Below are 19,954 nucleotides of genomic sequence, written 5' to 3' on the forward strand. Positions count from 1 at the left end.
ATGCTTACAAGGCTCGTCTCACAGAAAAAGAGAGAAACGTTTTGCAGAATCACACCTCCAGGATGCATCACCTCACCAAAACCCTGTAAAAACAGTAATTTGTGACACACATCCATTTCTTCCCATTTCAAATAGTTATAGAGGTTTCCTCCTGACAGCTGCATGCACTGTCAAGTAGGAAAGTAGCTGTCCAGTAAACCCCAGAGGAGGAAAATATAGGTGGGCACTGTGTGCCGTGGGTCATAAAAGAGTTAAAAGCCAAGAAAAAGTTACTTCTTCTCACAGCAACTAATAAAAATTAGTGGAAGATAAGGTGTAGCCTATGTGGGACGTCACTCTCTGGGTTCAAGCCTTTGAGATAGTGGGCACCAGCTGGCACTGCCCTCATTCTTCCAGGATGAAAAGGGCCTTTGGGGATCATTCTACAAGAGTCCATTTAATTTGGACACTCTTAGACTTGGAGGAAAGCTAGCTTGGGCAGATTTTAATGTGTTACTTTGACCTGCATCTGTCATGGAAAGGTCTTCTAAAGCTTCAGATGGTGGGCGTGAACAGCTAAAGAAAACAAGCCTACATGAAGTCCTGTGTATCACAAGCCCCTTGCTCTTGATGTCTGCACTGCTATTCTTCAGATCTGGTCTAAAACCTGTGCTTTGAGGCTGCCAACATAAAGAAACAATTGTTCTCTATGACTGCAAGTAACAAGAAAAAACAATGACTGGGAAAATTAGAGCAATGTGTCAGTACAGTTTTTACCCCTTTGCTGTCATTATTCTCAGCCTAAATAAGCCTCACTGATGGTGTCTACCACTTGGGCTATGGCTGTATTCTGTGTGCCCTTGGTGATTTCATGTTGGGATTTATAAGTGACCTGAGATGAGGAGAAATAGAAATACATTATAGTGCAAGATCAGAATTCACCTGTGATCTGAATCTAACAAGACAACGGGGAATAGCATTAAGTGACAGAGAGCTGCATATGGTTCTACCCACCAGCCCACCTCTTCTGGTTGTTCAGACTGAAATGTGTTCAGGAGAAACCACCCAGGCCAGTGAGGATAGAATCTGCTAGCCTAGTGGCTGGAGGAGCTGGAGAAGCAATAATGGAGGTCAGGGGAGAGAGATGTAAGAAATTGTAACATACAGTGAGTCAATTGACTCAGGAAACAGAACTAAAAGAACTGCTTATTGGGACCAAAGAAGAAATGGGTTCACTTTGTAAGGAAGAATTTTCTGAAAGTTATCTCACTCATTGTTGGAGTGACTTGCCTCGGAAGTTCCAGAAATAGCAAGTCTTAATGAGAGTGAAGTAAAGCCCTTAGTAGCATGTCTGCCACACAGTAAATGCTCAGTAAATTGCAATTGCTATTATTATTATTATGATTCTAAATATGTCTGTTCCTCACTTACCAACCATCTCATTATCTGACAATTTACTTTTATGACAAAAGTAAAAAATCTTAACTATTTTGTACATTAATGATACATGTCTGGCAGCAACGAATGCTGAGGGGCAAAGCAAGAGAGATGCTGACTGATGATTAAGGTTATGTATCAATTTGGTTTGGCCATGATTCTCAATGGTTTGGCAGTTACGTGATGATGTAATTTGATAGTTATGTAATGATGTACTCTGGCAGTTAAGAAATGATGTGATTTGACAGTAATATAACGATGTAATTTGGCAGTTATGTAATGATGTAATCACCCTCCATTTGCACATAGCAACCTGGTCTTTGGAACCTAACCATGTTGATAAGTGAGGAGTAGGTACAGTATTTGGATTTAACAAGGCAGTGGTCTTCATGAAGGCTTTTTCCTGGGCTATAATCCTTTATCCTGTCCTTCTCCTAGCACTCCAATTATCACAGCTCAGCTGGATGAGGATGATGATGCCGATTACGCTCGCCTTGTGAAAGGGAGAATTGAGAAGACCCTCTTGGGAGAGGTAAAAAGAAATCCCTCTTGATAACAGGAAACTAGAACAGCAGGCTTGCAAGGCAGTCAGCCAGCCAATTGCAGCTGATTTACCAAGAGGGGATGCTCTTAACCAAGGGGGAACTGGCTGATGACCATTCTGATCTTTTGACACTACAGATTTCAGAGTACATTGAAGAAGTGTTTCTTCCCGACGATTGCTTTATTCTCGTCAAGCTTTCCCTGGAACGGATTAGACTTCTAAGACTGGAAGTGAGTCACATGATTAAATGTGTACTGGAAGTCATCTTCCCTTGGGCTCAACATAGGTGCTGACAAATTAGAGCAAGCGCTAAACAAGATGAAAGAGGCATTGGAAAGGCTTCTGCTGGGTTTCTGTTTTGGGTGATTCTATTGTACCTTCATAATCTCTCTTTCTAAACCTGATCCTGATCCAGGTACTGCCATCTAAAGACACATAGGAAATTATTTGAGATTTTGTGCTGGCCATAATACCAATGCACTTAGGGCACAGTGTCATAATCATTGATCTTGTGCATCCTGCCAGTTTCTGGATGGAACACAAAGCAGAGCTGTGTCGGACTCCTCTGTGCCTCCCCAGCATCTCGCACAGCACCTTGCTGGCTTGGGGCATGTATTTGGCTGGGTGGATTAGCCTGGTTTGCTGTATTGATGTGTATATGTGGAGATAACAGTTGAAAGACGATCAGCCTTTCTCACTGACAGGCATCTGTCTCTTTCGTTGGGTAGTTAAATCATTCATTGTTATGAGCTGCTGTGGAGTCAGCCCCAACTAATGACTCCTGGAACGATGGAATGAAACACTGCCTGATCCTGCATTATCCCCATGACCAGTTGTGGATCAGAGCTCTGTAGGGTTTTCATTGGAAGTAGAGTACCAGGCCTTTTTTTCTAGTCTGTATCAGTATGGAAGTTCTGCTAAAAGATACTCAGCATCATAGCAGCATTTAAGCCACCACTGACATGTATTGGTGGAAATAAAATACAGGTCTCCTTCGTGCAAGATGAGAAGTCTACCACTGAGCCACCACTGTACGATCCTAACCCATTATCAGCTCTTTCTCTCAAGTAGCAAATGTACTTGTTGGCCATATGACAATTGGTTGTGAAATTGAGCAGCCAGTTATCCTGTTTAGGGATTTCTCTTGCTGCCTGCCTTGTGGCTTTTTTAACAAGAGGAATGAGTTGGTGAAAGAAAGTAGCACATGAACAGTAGTGGTAATGTCAGATGAAGGAACCTTAGCTATCTAGTGCTCTTATAACATAATTACCACAAGTGGGTGGCTTTTAAAAACACATTTATTTTCACACAGTTTAAGAGGGTAGCATCCAGATTCAGGGCACCAGGTCTGGGGGAATGCTTTCCCTCTCTTGGCTTTGGGGGAAGACCCTAGTCTTTTTTTTAGCTTCTCTTTCTTGATTCCTTGGAGCTCATGTGTCAACGGCATCTATCTTTCCCCAACTCTCCTTGCTTGCTTGGTTGCTTATTCAATTTACTCTCGTTAGATCTCAAAAGAGATTGACTTAAAACACACCCTACACTAATCCTGCCTCATTAACATAACAGAAAACTTAGCCCCAAATGAGAATTTAACTGCAGGTATCCCAAACCAAACCCACTGCCATCCATTTGATTCCAACTCATAGCAAACCTCCATAGGATTTCCAAGGCTGTAAATCTTTGCAGAAGCAGACTGCCTCATCTTTCTCCTGCAAAGCAGCTGATGGGTTCAAACTACTGACCTTTTGGTTAGCTGCCTAGTGCCTTAACCATAGCACTACCAGAGCTCCTTAGCTATATATATATATATATATATATATTAAAAAAACCCACTGCCATTGAGTTGATTCCAACTCATAGTGACCCCCATTCGGGTTTCTTAGGCAGTAAATCTTTACAGAAGTAGATTGCCCAGTCTTGCTTCCGCAGGGTGGCTGGTGTTTGAACCACCAACCTTCTGGTTGGCAGTCAGATGCCTTAGGCACTGCTACCAGAGCTCCTTAAACCATAGGTATAGGAGTTAGGATTTACAACACATATTTTAGGGGAACATAGTTCAATCCATAATAAAGAGGAAGCTTCACTGAAGCTTTTACAATTGTCCTTGTCTCCGATCTACAGCTCCTTGGAGCTCCCACTGGGGTCTGGCCTTGCTATGAATTAGGCACATATTTTCAACAGGGGCAAAAATTGATTCTTTCAAGGGTATAACAACAGCTACTTTTGTATGAATAAAGCACAGATGATATACTAGTCCTCCCAGAGGCAACTTGGAAGAAGAGCCTGGCAGTCTGCTTTAAAAAACCAGCCATTGGAAGCCCTACGATTTTACTCAGTTCTACTCTAACCCACATGGGGTCACCATGAGTTAGTCTCAGCAGCAACTAATTTTTTTGTTATACATACAGTACATAGGGAGCTCTGGTGATGTAGTGCCTAAGGCATTTGACTGCTAACCAGAAGGCTGGTGGTTCAAACCCACCAGCCACTCTTCGGAAAGAAGAATGGGCAATCTACTTTCATAGTGATACCGCCTCGGAAACCCAAGGAGGGATTGCTATGAATCGGATCCAACTCAATGGCAGTGAGTTTTGTTTTTGGATTTTTTTTATACAGTACATAACCTGATGGGCAGTATATCCATGGCATTAAATTTTCATGGGAAGACAGGGAACAAATGACTTCTTAGGGAGGCAATATTGAAACAAGGTCAAAAATCACTGGAATTGAAGCCTCCGAGCCCATCAGTGATGTCTGGGTATGTGGCCCACACTGGTGCCTTGCAGGTGAATGCTGAGACGGTGCGGTACTCCATCTGCACATCCAAGCTCCGTGTGAAGCCCGGCGATGTGGCAGTGCATGGCGAGGCTGTGGTGTGCATCACCCCCAGAGAGAACAGCAAGAGCTCCATGTACTACGTGCTGCAGTTCCTGAAGGAGGACCTCCCCAAGGTGAGACAAGTCGCATCCTGGGGGCCCTTGCCCAGCTTAACGCCTCAAGACCTTGTAAAGGGTGAAACAGCATTTTCCAGTAGTGTCAACACCCAGTGTTAGGGAACCCTAAGGACTATGTCACTCTGACACCACCTCTGTGAGTACTGAGACTGATGGTGGCACACCATTTTCTTTGCTACAGCCTGAGGAATCAGTCTTTTTCCCCTTCTTAGCATTGCTGTGCTTACTCTGCCTGTTAGATTCTTCTCCCCTTTTTCCCAAAACTAGATTGTGACACAGTGCCCTGGCCTTCTGCTTCCTTCCTAACTACCAAAATAATATAAGGACATTTTTAGGTATAGTATGCTACTGATAATCACCACTGAGAAATGGAAGCTGACAAAATGGCACATTGAGGTGTGAGTCACCAAGTTCTCTCATGGCTGTTGGTTCTGAGGCTGCTGGGCTGGAGCGGGCCGTGCACATTGCCGTGTCTCAGGCCTCCTTGTCTCTGAATCCAGGTGGTGGTGCAGGGCATCCCAGAGGTGTCCAGAGCTGTCATCCACATTGATGAGCAGAGTGGGAAGGAGAAGTACAAGCTTCTGGTGGAAGGCGATAACCTGCGGGCTGTCATGGCCACACATGGGGTGAAGGGCACCCGGACCACCTCCAATAACACCTATGAGGTACCACGCAGGGGCAGGGGCGTGTCACAGGAGATGTCGTACTGTCTCGCTTTGGTGCCTTTTGCAGACCTTCAGCTGGCTTTAGCACATTGCTTTGTTCCTGCTGTTTGGGTCTACCACTAAAAATGGCTTAGCAGGCCATTTCCAGTAAGCAATATCGGGTTTGCTTCAAACCCACAGGGCAGAGGAAGAAGTAGAGGGGAATCTCAAGGTAGCATCCCAGAAGTGGCTGCTTTTGCTCATCCCTAGTTCTCCACAGGTGGAGAAGACCCTGGGTATTGAGGCTGCCCGGACAACAATCATCAATGAGATCCAGTACACAATGGTCAACCATGGTATGAGCATTGACCGGAGGCACGTGATGCTGCTCTCTGACCTGATGACCTACAAGGTGCGTGAGCAAGTCCTGGTCTCCTGACTCCCAGGTTCCAGAGAATAGGGGTATAGAGCTTTGAAGACTATGGAGACTGCACTGCTGTTACTGCTCACTCCCAAGAGAATAAGATGTTACAGGCCCCCAAAGCCAAAGCACAGTGATGAGACTGGGTGTTCTAGTAAAATCCCAATGTGAGAATTACATCTTCATGGCAAATTGTCACATCCAGCTGTTGAGTGAGGAGACATAAGACTGTTTTTTTTCCTTGTTATACATTGTATCTTAGACCAAAACTTGTTGTAGAGGGCTGTCCCTCGAGTGGATTCAAACTCAGCAACCCCATGTGACAAAGCAGAATTGCCCCATAGGGTTTTCTTGGCTATAATCTTTAGAGCAGTAGATCTCTAGGTCTACAGAGAATCCATATAGACACCGGGTAGTTGAAACTGCCAACCTTTCGATTCGCAGCTGAGTGCTTAACTGTTGTGCTACCAAGGCTCCTTAAAGCCATACTAACCATTGTCAAAATCTCAGGGATTTCTTTGGTGTTTTATCTGTATTAGACCCATTCATCACACTTCTATAGCTATTTCTAGGTAAAGGATAAGTACATGTGATCTGAAATGGGGAGCTGACGGTGACTGAGGTTGGTTGGTTGTTTACTTTTTCTATTTTTCTCAAATTAGTGTTCCCTGTAGGAGTGCCATAAAGCAGCAGCTTTTTCATATGTATTCCATATAAAGACTGTATTACGTTTAAGAACATTTAAAAACAAACAGAAAACCCCCTGCCATCAAGTCAGTTCTAACCCTGTGAGACAGAGTAGAACAGCCTCATCAAATGTTTTTTTTTTTTCCTTTTTTTTTTTTAACTTTTTATTGTGATTTGGGTGAAATTTTACCAAGCAGGTTTGTTTTCCATTCAACAGTTGTTACACATTTTGTTTTGTGACACTGGTTCCACTACCATGAAGTGAAGACTATCATTTTAAGTTCACCCCTTCTGTGTCCCTTCTGAAATTATTCTGTCCATAATTTTTAATGATGGCCCAATACTCCTTTGCATGCAAGTGGCTAAACTTACTTAACCCTTTCCCTACCTTGAGGCATTTAAATTCATTCTGTTTCTGGTTCTTTGAGCTCTAGTGAGTGTCTTCAGAAGTGCTCCCTTTTTTAAAGTTATATTCTTAATTCTAATTCTCAAACAAATTCAAATACTATTTTTATTTCTTAATACTTTGTTCCGGTAGCATCTAGCTGTGAGTGTAAAGACTCATATGTCAGGGGCTCATAGAGCATGGACACAGATGGTGGTTAAGATACTTTTCACATGTGAGGTTGTGACTTGACCAATTGCTTGGCTGGCTTTTGCTTATTCTGTTGAGGGGATGCAGTGGACATGGTTTGTTTTTCACCTTCTGTAAGTGGTGTGAGCTCTCTGCTTCCTCCTCCCTTGGTGCAGGGTGAGGTCCTGGGCATTACGAGGTTTGGCCTGGCGAAGATGAAGGAGAGCGTGCTAATGCTGGCGTCCTTCGAGAAAACAGCTGACCACCTCTTTGATGCGGCCTACTTTGGGCAGAAGGACTCTGTGTGTGGTAAGTTCAACATACCAAGGAGCATCATCAGGAGCTTCTGTCATCTACTGGGGCTAGGGCTTCTTGGAGGATGTGTTTACAAACCAAGTCATTGATTATGGGATTGGACCTGACCACTCTTTTGTCCCCACAGCCTGACTAGAGGCTCCTATATAACCCCTACATCTGTCAGAGGCATCTTGCTCTCAGTACAGTTGCAAGAGTCGACCATTTTGTGTCCTAGAAGAAAAGATCCACCAGGACATGGAGGAATTTTCCTCACCCTTGAAATTATAGTCCTCCCCACTGATCCCACGTCTTCAGTGTGGTATGAAGGTTGCCCAGGAGAGAGACCAAGATAGAGTAGCCCAGAGGGTAGCAGAGTGGTCTTGCTGTCCTGCTCCTGGGGAGAGCAGCAGTCATGCTATCTTCTCTCCAGTGCCAGGCACCATGTGCTAAATAAGTATCCTAGCAAACTCACAAGTGTAAGTATTGTACCTTCTGACAGCCGAGAAGACCAAGATGACCTAACTTGCCTGCAGTCAGACAGCAAAGCCTTAGTCTGCACCGTGCCCCATCATCCTTTCACGTGCCCCCTCCAAACACAGATACTGTGTCTTGCCTTCTCCTGGGCACTGCCTCAGGCTGGGAGGGAGAGGAACATGAGGGGAGTTGTGACAACAGAGGTGTCCGCTGCCTGCCCAGCTTTACTGACTCTGTTGGGGCTTTTATTCAGGCCATTCTGACTCTGCAGCAAGACCCTGCGGTCCCAAGGTAGGAGCTAGCCAGAGCCTGGGGAGGTTGAATGACCTGCCTAAGTTCATATACCAGTCAGGCCCAAAGCCGGGATTCAGAACTTCGCTCTCATTCTCGGCTCTAAAGCTCTTCCTAGTGGCCATTTCCTGTATCAACTCCCACTTATGCATGATTGACCAAACAGGTGATGGTCAGCAAAAGCCCCACTCAGAACATATGCCAATTTTTGTTCCTAAACTTGGCTTCCTCCTTTCAAAGGGGACCCAGGTCTAAGATGGAAGGAATGAGAAATGGCTTAAGTCTTGAGGATAAAGATTGGTACAGGAGAGAAACGAGGGTTGAGGGAGAGGTGCAGTGGGAGAAGGCTAAGGCAAAAAGAAGAACGAGTCTAAAGCCTAGCTTTCCCAAACCCAACACCAAGAAGCTGGCCCCTGTGCCTTTGCTGCAACCCAGCCACCCTCTTACAGCCCACTTACCACCTCCCCCTTCTTGGGGAGCCTGGCACCACCACCCTCCCCTTCTTTGAAATCTTTCCCCCTCCTCTGGTCGCTTGGCACGTTGTGACTCAGTGTTAGACCGCATTACATTTTGAGTTTTAGTTTGATTGTTGGCCTCTGTGTTCCCTGATCACACAGAGACTAGAACGTAGTAGGCACTTTATTGCTTGTGGTGGAATCAAAAGCCTAATATAAAGCCCAGCATTTGGATCTTATAAAAGCTGAACTGTAGCCTGGAGAAGGAATCTGCCCCGCCCCCTCATGTCTTTAACTCTACCAGAGTCGCATCTCTGGAGTGTTTCTGATTAGGCCTGTGGTTCTCCGGGGCTCGGCATGCTATGAAGCCTGGCCCAGCCCCTAGCCCTGAGCAAGCTAACAGCTTCCTCCTGCTGTTTCCATTGGGCTGGTATTCTCTACACCACTGTCCCCAGTTATTTGCTTTGCTTCTAGGCCCTACATTAAGGGAACTGTAAGCGGCAAACTCAGGATTATTATTCAGTATCACTGCTATCTCTGAGTTTAGTGTGCTCAGAGGTGGGCCTTCGGCTCAGATGGGAGAGGAGCAGGCTGAGCCAGCTCTCTCCTGCTGCCTGGCTGTGAGCAGGCATTGCCCCTTCCCTGAGGTTGTGTAATCTCCCGCTAGGCCTCCAGGAGCCATCTGGGAGAATGGTGTGGAACAGCCATCCCCATTGTAGGGGTGGATGGTCAAATGACTTGCCCCAGTGGAACTAGGTGATGGGAGTGGAGCCCAATTTTCCAACTCCTAAGTCAGTAGCCTCACCCTCCTGAGAAAACCCTCCTGTGTGTGAGGCACTCTGTAATCTCCACTCTGGTTGGTTTCAGGAGTGTCTGAATGCATCATCATGGGGATCCCGATGAACATTGGAACCGGGCTTTTCAAGCTGCTCCACAAGGCTGACAGGGACCCAAACCCTCCTAAAAGGCCCCTGATCTTCGACACTCAAGAATTCCACATTCCCCTTGTCACATAATCTGGAGAGATTGTTCTTGATCTTGGGCCCCTTGTCCTGTCTGGAAGGGGGCTCAAGACCAGCAGCTGACTGGGAAAGTTTTATGCTCCCTGAGACAGAGCCACCGGTGTCCCCAGCCTGTGCCAGTAATCAGAGGAGGTGGCTGGAGTCGCTGGGAGCAGTTCATCTGATACGGAGCAGCCCACACCAGAGACCCTGACCGTGGTACACTGCTTGGGAGAATGGGGAAGGGAATGGGGTTGACACCTACCTAGTCAGCACCTCTCGCCCAGCTTGCCTCCTTGGATGTGAGAAGAAGCCCCAGCCAAGCATCACTGCAAAACCCCATCTGACCTCACTCCGCTCCATACATTGGCTCCCATGGTGTATTCACAGCTGACCCTGAGCCAGGGCTAGGCCCCACACAGGCCAGGGCATGTTGCCAGTATCTCCATTCCTCTGCTGTGCTGAAGTCCCAATGTACAGACCCATGTAAATGCTGTTACCATTATTTTGTTTGCTCAGTTTGAGGGACTTGGGGATTTTATTGTTATTTTGGTTTTATTTTTCAAACCAAGAAACTATAAACCTAGTGTTGAAGCATCACTAGGAAAAACTGGGTACACGAATAGGACTGTCTAGAATTTGTAACTCAGCTGAGGCTGCCATGAGGCCCAGCATGTTCTGAAGTATCCTCCAAGACGTTCCTGGCTCCTGGTTGTTTTCTTGTACCTTCTGTCCACACGGAACGACTGCCTGTGACAAGAGTCAAACCCATTCTGTTTGGCTAGAGTTTGGGGCCTGCTGAGCTGAGGGCTGACTGACTTGGAGCCTCTTGAGTATACACGGAGGTGATGAGTAAAGTTGGTCCAAGGCATCTGCCCTGCCTGCTGCTGGCATCTGCACCTCTCCTGGGTCATCTGTATTTTTGCCCTGCTTCCCAGGGCCAAAGAGTGCACAGGGCAGGTACAGAACTGGGGCTCCAAAATGTGCCTCAGAGGCAGAGGTAGGAGCGGGGCCCTCCACAGTGCAGGCAGACACTAACTCTTAGGAGTAGAAGGGCCACTCAGGCAGAGGAAGGGCAAAGGTTGGGGCATCAACTGGAGCTCCAGGAAGTGTGCCCCAGTGGTGACAGCAGGCTCCTTGAGGAGAGTAAGTCTCCCACCATAGAAATCACACATCTCACGACTGAAAGAACAGCAGACAGCCCAGGAAGCCCTGCTTAATCCTTTGCTCAGCTTCTGCACAGTAACTGCACCACTGCTGGTGGGACTTTTGAACGGGTTTTGTGCAACATAGGAAAGAAATGTCACTTGTTTGTCTTCTAAAGAGAAGAAGGGTTTAGCTCCTGGAGACAATGTGTTCTTTGTTCTGAGTTTGCTCATTAGGGTTGGCCTAGGGCCAGGGAGAAGAAATGGTGATGGCTGCAACTCCCTTCCCTCTAGAGAAGGTTCTGTGGACCCCTCCTTCAGCCCTTCCCTGCCTAGAGCCGCATTGTTTGGAGGCTTCCTTCCTCCCTGCTGAGGCCTTGGGAAAACCAAGGCGGCTTAGTTGGAAGTAAAATGATAATTAAAAATGGGGATTTGACCCTACTCTTTTGTTCACGCACTTGAGAAAGTCAACTTCTGAAATGACACAGCCACCTTATCTTCCTTCGTCAGCCACTGGAAGAAACAGCAGCCAGAACCAAACAGTTTAGTGTTGAGCAAGAAGATGGTTTGGATGATTAAAGAAATGGGCGTGGTGAAAGAAAAGGTAGGCGAGGCCCACAGAATTCATGCGTTTTTTATGGAATTAAGCTGAATTCTTTGGGTGTTCACCAAGTTCAGGGTCAGTGCTGCTAGGGTACTGAGTATCACCATCATTCCTGGGGTTTGCATTAGAATGAATGCTTTCTCCCATACTGATGGGATTCTGAATTATGAATTCTTGATGTGGATTACTTTTGACCAATGTCCAGATTAGAAATTCTATTAAAAATTGCTGTTTGGAAAGTACAGGCATGTGAGTTAAACATTTACCTCAAGTAGACACACGCCCTGGAGAGAACAATCATAGGAGAAGGAAGGGCTGCTTATGCACAGGGAGACAGCTCAGGGTGCAGAAGAGTATGAAGGGATGGACACTGGGAGGAGGTAACTATGGGGAGGAAGTGGGATGGGAGCTGCTGCATTGTAAATTTTGGTCAATGACATGAGACAAAGTATATGTGAACTGCTGTATGAAAAGTGAATTTACTCTCTAAATCTTCACCCAAATCCTAAAAAAAAAAAAAATTGCTGTTTGGCTTTAGAGTCTCCCTGCACCTGTGGAATTGATCCATGAACTTCTCATGGGACATCAATGACATGAAAAAAAAAATTGCATTTGTCTGTGTGTTCAACCCTCTCATGTCTTTAAACTGAGCAAGCCTGGTTTAAGTTGAAGGACTGAATCCATTAACATCAATTTGAGGTGTCCACTTGAGACCTCACCAAAGTCACTGTTTCTCATGTAACCTGAGAAGAGCCCCATATAACTGCCTTCCTCAGAACTTGCCTGGAAGTTTTAGAGCATACGGGGCTGGGAGGGCAGAACTGAACAGCAGGAGAGAGTGCCGGCACCCACTCTCCTCTGTGTCCCACACACCATGGTGAAGGAGACGCTGGCAGCAGTGTGCTGCTGTGAGTTTGAAGGCAGCGAGAGCTGCAGCCCATCTGAGTGTGATGAGTGTGTGTGTGCTGGGTGCAGAGACAGAGCTGGGTTTAGATCAGCCTGTGGCACAGCATCACCGGTGGAACAATGTCCTGAGGGTGGTGGTCCTGCGTGGCACTGTCAGTCCTGCTGGATCTGTGCCATGGGCTAGGCTAGGCAGGCTGGTCAACCTTACTCTGTTCCCCACCTTTTCCATGGCTGGATGTTCTTGTCTCCTCCCTAGTGTGATCATCTACTCTGACCCTAGCATGTGATTTTATGTGAGTGTAAAATACAACCAGATAGGAATATATTCTCAAGGGTCAGTGCAATAGAGGGTTAGATTTTACCCCCCATCTCATCTATTAACAGGTATATAATTCTGACCTGAGACCTATCTGGTCCTTTGGCCTTTTTACATCTTTGTATAAGGGGATTAAAATAGCTGTTTGACTCAGTTACAGCTCTCTGCTTTGTTTGGCACTTGGGGGTGGGGAGAGACACCCTGGAGTCTTTCAGTGTCTGTGCCAGAGTTAAATTATGGTGCTGGGTTTCTATTTCGGGGTTTATCCATGTGTACTCACATTGATTCATGTCTAATTGAACCTGACACCATATAATAATTATTTTTCTTGCATTTTTTCTGTCTCTTGGCAGAGCTCTTACTTTTCTGCTAAAACTGAAAAGAGGAAAACTTGCTATATATAAAGCTCCAGCAGAGTCATCCTTGTGGGTTGTCAAACCAGGGTGATTGGGATGTGTGTAGATGGCTCCTGTGCCACAAGCCATGTCTTTGGGTGCTGGAGGTCACCAGTGAGTGCCCACTCCCACCCCAGTGACTTAGAAATGAGAGAAAAATATGATTGCTCCCACTGATGTAGCAAATCCCAACCCAGTGGGAGGCGCTGGAAGTGCCCCCTTTCCTGACTTTCAAGTTTATTGATTCATTCTACAAATACTGGTTGGAGACACTATTGTAGGTATTAGGAGTATAACAGTGAACAAAACAGGCAAATCAGATATTCGGATATTAAAGCGTCTAAAAAAAATGATTCTTCAGCAAAAGAAGGTGGAGCAGGGATTCAGAATCACACTTGGTAGAAATGTGTCCGTCCCATTCTGGGTCACAGCTGCAGGACTTGCTGCTGTGATTAGACTTGATACATCAAGCCTCAGCCCAATCCCTCTGAACCTACACAACCCCCTGGTTCTAATCCCTCCCTACAGGGGGCTTTGTGCCCCTAATTTGTCTTCCTCTTGGGCCTTGGATCCTACAAAGTATTCCTTAAACGGAGGGAACAAGCCTGCCATCAAAAAAGGATGCTGCCCTCCTCCGCCCACCACCAACATACAAGGTTAGTAAGTGTGCTAGTTAAGATTGTTGTCAACTTGGCTGGGCCTGGTTGAGTGGCTGGGCAGCTGGACATAGTTATTCCCCATGGTGAGATTGGCAGTCAATTCCATGGTGGAATCTACTTGAGTAGCTGCTTTAGCGATGTGGTCTGCTTCCAGTACATAAGAAGTAGCTTTGAGGAAGGTCTCTAGCTTTGGGCACACTTGAACCCTGTGTGTACCCAAGTCTTTATTCAGTAGCCTGCCATGCTCTGCTATCTTGGGACTTTGAGTGGACTTGAATTAATGGCCTGCCGTGCTCTGCTATCGTGGGACTTTGAGTGGACTTGAATTAATGGCCTGCCATATGGTTTGGTAACATCAGGACTATGCCTTTTTACATGTTGACCTTGGGTTTGTCAGCCTCAGCAGTCAGCAGCTGCCTGAGTGAAGAAAACCTCCAGCTTCAGTGGGCTGGGAGCCAGAGGCAGAGCTGAAGCCCAAGGTCAAGGGGCTTTCACCCAGCCCCTAGAGCCCAGCACTTTGAACTTGTACTTCTAGCCTCCAAACTGTAAGAGAATAAACTCCTATTTGTTAAAGCCATGCCATCTGTGGTATATTCATGTCAGAGAGGCACTAGGTAACCAAAACAGTAAGTGAGCATTTAAACCCATGAATAAGTTGCTCTATGCCAAATGGTGATGACAAATCCAGTCCCTGCATGGGTCGTGATCATCTCATGTTTAAGAGACTAGGTTCTGTGATCAGACTGTGGGATTCAAATCCCTACTCCCTCTTTCTATCTGCTAACCTCAGACTAATGACTTAATCTCTCCTTACCTCACTTTACTCATTCATAAAATGGGAATTATAATAGAACCTAACTCTCAGAGTCATTGTGAAGTTTAAATGTTACTATGTGTATAAAAGACCAGCATAATGCCTGGCTCACAGTACACATTCATTAAAACATCTTCAGTTATGGTGACTGCTACTGTTTTTACCAAAAATATTGTGAATTTATAGCTATAAACCAATCCCCTTTCTAATGCTCCCAGATGGAGCTGTCCTTGGTGGCCTTGAAGACCAGGCTCTGTAGACAACTCCTGCCCCCACGATCTGCTCAGTCATTGGTTCCTGGGAAGGATTTTACACTGGAGAGAAAGAAGGCTGGGGAAGGGGACTGACATTTGGCAGTTGTGTTATTTGGCAAATGTGATCTCATTTTAAAGTCATGGTGGTAAGACCAGAATAACAGACATTATGCTGAGTAAAATAAGTCAGTCACAGAAGGACAAATATTTGCATGAGTCCACTATTGTAAAAACAGTCAAGCAAGAGTTTACGCATAGAAGGAAACTTTTTGTTGGTTACCAGGGAAGGGAGGTAAAATTGCTAGGTAGGTAAGAGGCAAGTATTTATTGGGTAAAGGGAAAGGCAATATACTAAAAGTGAGTGACCAACATAACACTAAGGAAAAGGAAGACACAGAGGTGCACAAGAAGTACAGACAACAAAGATAAATACTTTTACATACACAATACTGCATTGTCAGTGATAACAAACATTAATCTATAGGGGATATATAGGCAGACAGGCAAAATGATCAGGTGAGGGTAGCCAAAAGGGAATATACTTGTGACTGTATATAAGTTTGGCAGACATTATTTCTATCTGCATATTTGTATATGCTGTAAGAATGTCTATATGACAGAGCTAATGGGCCAAAGTTATGATAACTTCTTAGCCACTGCCAGACACCTTGAGGAAGTGAGTCGCTGGGTCCATGGGCTTGGTACCATGGTTTCAGGGGGCATCAAGCTCAATTGGCATAACACTGCACAAACACATTCCTCTACATCCTACTTCAGTGAGTAGTGACTGGGGTCTTAAAAGTGGCCATCTAAGATGCAATAATTGATCTCTCCTTTTCTGGAGCAAAGAAGAGAGAAGAAAAATCAGAGATACGTGAAAATAATTAGTTTAGGGGACTAACGGACCATGGGGGCCTCAGCCTACATGATCCTGAGCCCAGAAGGACTATACATACCCAGCCACCACTGCCAACCACTCGGGGATCAAAACAGGAGAGCCTGGATAGAGTGGGAGAAAAGTGTGGAACAATACTCAAAAAAAAAAAAAAAAAAGACCAGGCTTACTGGTCAGATGGAGACTGGTGAAATCCAGATTATGGCCCCTAGTCATCCTTCGGGCCTGGAATTGGAACTTAACTCTTGTGGCTTCCAACCAAACAATAGGCCTGCAGTGTGAGCAGTTACACCAGGTAGGTGTACTCCCTTGAACAATCAATCATGGGAGATGAGAAGGGCCGCATTTGCAGAAGAAGAAAGCTCAGAGGGCAGGAATGCATAGGAAAGAAGGATACAGGGAAAAGGTAACCACTGGGAGGAAGTGGGAAGAGAGCTGTTACATGGTAGGGGTGACAACTGATGTTGTGAAAGAGTGTATATGAACTGTTGGTGAAAACCAAATTTGCTCTGTAAACTTTGACCCAGATCACAATAAAAAAAATAAATAACAGGTAGATTGACTTTTATGTAGAGATGGATGTTTTTATATTTATTTAGAGAGAAGCCAGACCCACTACCATCGAGTCATATTCGACTCAGCAACCCTTCCTCGGGTTTCCCAGACGGTATCACTACAGAAGTAGATTGCCCAACCTTCCTTCTGAGGAGCGGCTGCTGGGTTTGAATCGCCAGCCTTCTGGTTAGCAGTCAAATGCCTTAGGCACTCCGCTACCAGAGCTTCTATTTAGAGAGAGAGTGTTGTTACGAAACTGGGTGTCCCATGAGGTATAACATTTTTTCTCTCTCCTTTTTAACAGCAAAGTTGCCATTTAAAAGTCATCAGCAAAGACTATATGAAGAAACTGGTATTCGTGGTAACGTCTGGGGATAAGAACTGGGTGACTGAAGGGTAGAAGAGAGGTAGAAGGGTGACTGACTTTTCGCTTTATGATCTGTTGTCCCTTTCTAACTTAGTACTTCCTGAAGGTATTGTCTCTTTTTCTACTCAATATCTGATGTTAAAGAAATCAAGTCATCTTGGAGCAGACTTTGTTCTCGAAAGTACTCAAAGCATCTGTTCTGAAAATACTTGAGTGGCCCCTTCCAGTTACATAAACATGAAGCAAGTAGGCACCAAGCTATTCAGGAGAAAGGGCATTGTTAACCAGTTATGTCAAAAACCCAAATACCAAGCCCATTGCTGTCGAGTAGGGAGCTCTGGTAGCATAGTGGCTAAGACACTTGCCTGCTAACCAGATGGCTGGCGGTTCAAACCCACCAGCCACTCCTCGGAAGGAAAGTTGGGCAATCCTACTTCCGTAGTGATACTGCCTCGGAAACCCAAGGAGGGGTTGCTATGAGTCAGGGCTGACTTGACAGCACATAACTACAACAACAACAACAGGGACCCTGTAGAATGGAGTAGAACTACCCTATTGTATTTCCAAGGCTGTAAATGTTTACAGAAGCGACTCCCACATCTTTCTCCTGTGGAGCTGCTGGTGATTGCAAACTGCTGACCTTTCTGTTAGCAGCTGAGTGCTTAACAACTACACCACCAGGGCTCCTAATTATGGCAGAGTGACAAAAAAATCCAAGTGAACACAACCTTAAATACATATTTTTGTTTCCTGATATACAAAGGTCAGAGGTGAGCATCCCTGGGCTGACAGCAGTTCCACAAAGGTGACAGGGACCCAGGCTCCTTCCAGCCTCTGTTCCACCATCCCTAAGAGATGCCCTGTCTCATTCCTTGTGGTCCAAGATGCTACCCAAACTCCAGGCTGTCCAGCCAGGAGGAAGGGGAGAAGAAAGGCATAACACTTCCTGTAAAGAAAGTTCCCAAAAGTTCCTTGACACTTTGGTTTATATCCCCTCCACCAGAACTCACATATCCAAGCCCAGCTCCCAGGGAGGCTGGAAGATGCAGTTTTGATTCCGACTGGCCATGCGCCCAGCTTAAAATAGAGGCAAAGAAGAGGAATTGGGGGGTGGTCATGTGTCTGCCTCTGGTGTATGAAGAATGGCTGCTATTTTATTTTTTTCTTGGGTCAGAAATCCCTTAAGTCCCCTGGAACTGCAATGTTGGCTGAGGTGGGGGGCAGGGAGAGCCACCCAGGGGACCATGGAACCTCTTCAGAAGAAAGGGACTAAGGCTCTGACCCTTTCACTCCCTTTCCCTTCCTTGTAAATTTTACAACTGAGTTGTGTTTTTATGAACTAATATTTAAATTAGATCACATAGCCTTAGCAGTCTGTTCAAAATGCCTCTGTGCTGGAGAAAAATGACTGTCAAACATTCATTCAACAAATAACAATGTTTATTGGTCACCTGTTTCCTGGCCCCCATACTAGGTGCTAGATGTACAGTAGTGACCAAAATCATCCTGCTTCCTTTCCTTGTGGGATTAAAGGCCAGTCAGCCCTCTCCAATGGAAATATAAATCACGTAGGTAATTTTACAGTTTCTTGTAGCCACATTGAAAAAAACTAATGAAACTGGTGGGATTCTTTTTAACAGTATATTTTTATTTAATCCAGCATATCTAAAATATTTCAACTTGTAAGCAATATAAAAATTATTAAAGAGATAGTTTATATCCTTTTCATACGAGGTTTTCAAAATCCAGTGTGTATTTAACACTTAACAGCACATCCAAAGTTTCAAGTGTTCAATAGCCATGTGTCTAAAACTGTTGCCATCAAGTCAATTCCTACTCAGTGTGACCCCATGAGTGTCAGCAGTAAGGAATGTATTCCATAGTTTTTAGTGGCTGATTTTTCTGAAGTAGAGCACCAAGTCTTTCTTCTGAGGTAAAACTGAGTGATCTTGAACTTCCACACTTTTGGTTAGAAGCTGAATGCACTAACCATCTGTACCCCCAGGGACTCCCATATATGGCAGATGACTACAGCATTCATATCAGTGGAAGAGATAGTGAAAAAATACGTAATTATAAACTATTTGTTAGAATCCAAGGAGGAAATGGGCTACAGTAATACAGGAGAAAGGAGCTCTGGTAGCATAGTGCCTAAGGCACTTGACTGCTAACCAGAAGGGGGGCAGTTCAAACCCACCAGCCACTCCTTGGAAGGAAGGTTGGGCAATCTACTTCCGTAGTGATACTGCCTCGGAAACCCAGGGAGGGGTTGCTATGAGTCGGGTCTGACTCGATGGCACATAACAACAACAATACAGGAGAATGGGGAGACCTGCTTCAATGGGTTGTCTGAGAAGACCTCTGTGAGGAGGGGAGTTTGAAGCTGATTCCCAAGGATGAGAAGAGCAAGGGGAAGGGAGTTCTAGATAGGACTAGTGCAGGAACCCCCTGAGGAGAAGGAGAGCCTAGCATCTTGAAGGGCTGGAGGGCAACCAGGAGGAGATCTTCCCTGAAAACTTGGAGCACGTCAAAGAGTCCCAACAGCTTCCTGCCCTTCCTGCACTTGTTCACTTACCTCCTCCAGTCACCATCCAAGGAACTTTCCAGTAAACACCTCTTGAGGTGTAAACTGGCCTGAAACTTCTCTGTTGCCTGTTAACCTCTCCCAAGACCTGAAGCATATTTAAAGGTGAATAATCCACAGAGAATCAGGAGCCCTGGTGATGCAATGGTTAAATGCTCAGCTGCTAACAGAAAGGACTGCAGTTTGGACTCACTGAGCTCCACAGGAGGAAAGGCCTGGCGATCTGTTCCTGTAAAGATAACAGCCTGGGGAACTCAATGGGGCAGTTCTCCTCAGTCACATTGGGCCGCTATAAGTTGAAATCAACTTGCAGCATACAACAACAGCAGCAGCTCACACAGAAGAGTCCCTGGGTGGTGCAAATTGTTAACGCCACCAAAGTTGGGGGATCCAGTCCACCCAGAGGCACCTCCAAAGACCTGGCTATCTACTGAAAAATTGGGCATTGAAAACCCTATGTAAAACTTCTACAGCTTAACAGCAAAAAGAAAAATAGCCCGATCATGAAATAGGCAAAGGAATTGAATAGATATTTCAGCAACAAGGACACTTGGAAGGCCACCAAATACATGAAAAGATGCTCCACATCATTAGCCCACAGATGCAAATCAAAATGCAGCGAGATACCATTTCACTCCCTTTAGGATGGCTAAGAATTAAAAAATAACAACAAATGTTGGTTTGTGAGACTGGAAAATTGGA

General features: G+C 45.4%; 1 protein-coding gene across 1 annotated transcript in view; it reads left to right on the plus strand.

Moving 5' to 3' along the window:
• The window catches only part of POLR3A (RNA polymerase III subunit A), a 77,255-nt gene extending 67,482 nt beyond the window's left edge, over positions 1–9,773 (plus strand). Inside the window, exons 25-31 of the mRNA XM_042780662.1 lie at positions 1,855–1,948; positions 2,098–2,190; positions 4,747–4,911; positions 5,415–5,579; positions 5,839–5,970; positions 7,417–7,549; positions 9,625–9,773. Of these exons, the coding sequence (XP_042636596.1) occupies positions 1,855–1,948; positions 2,098–2,190; positions 4,747–4,911; positions 5,415–5,579; positions 5,839–5,970; positions 7,417–7,549; positions 9,625–9,773 (931 nt within the window). The remainder of the gene's footprint in view (positions 1–1,854; positions 1,949–2,097; positions 2,191–4,746; positions 4,912–5,414; positions 5,580–5,838; positions 5,971–7,416; positions 7,550–9,624) is intronic.
• The last annotated feature ends 10,181 nt before the right edge of the window (positions 9,774–19,954 follow it).

Source organism: Orycteropus afer, unplaced genomic scaffold (genome assembly GCF_000298275.1).
Source record: "Orycteropus afer afer isolate SDZICR_OR568_19922 unplaced genomic scaffold, OryAfe1.0 scaffold00052, whole genome shotgun sequence".
Classification (NCBI taxonomy): domain Eukaryota; kingdom Metazoa; phylum Chordata; class Mammalia; order Tubulidentata; family Orycteropodidae; genus Orycteropus; species Orycteropus afer.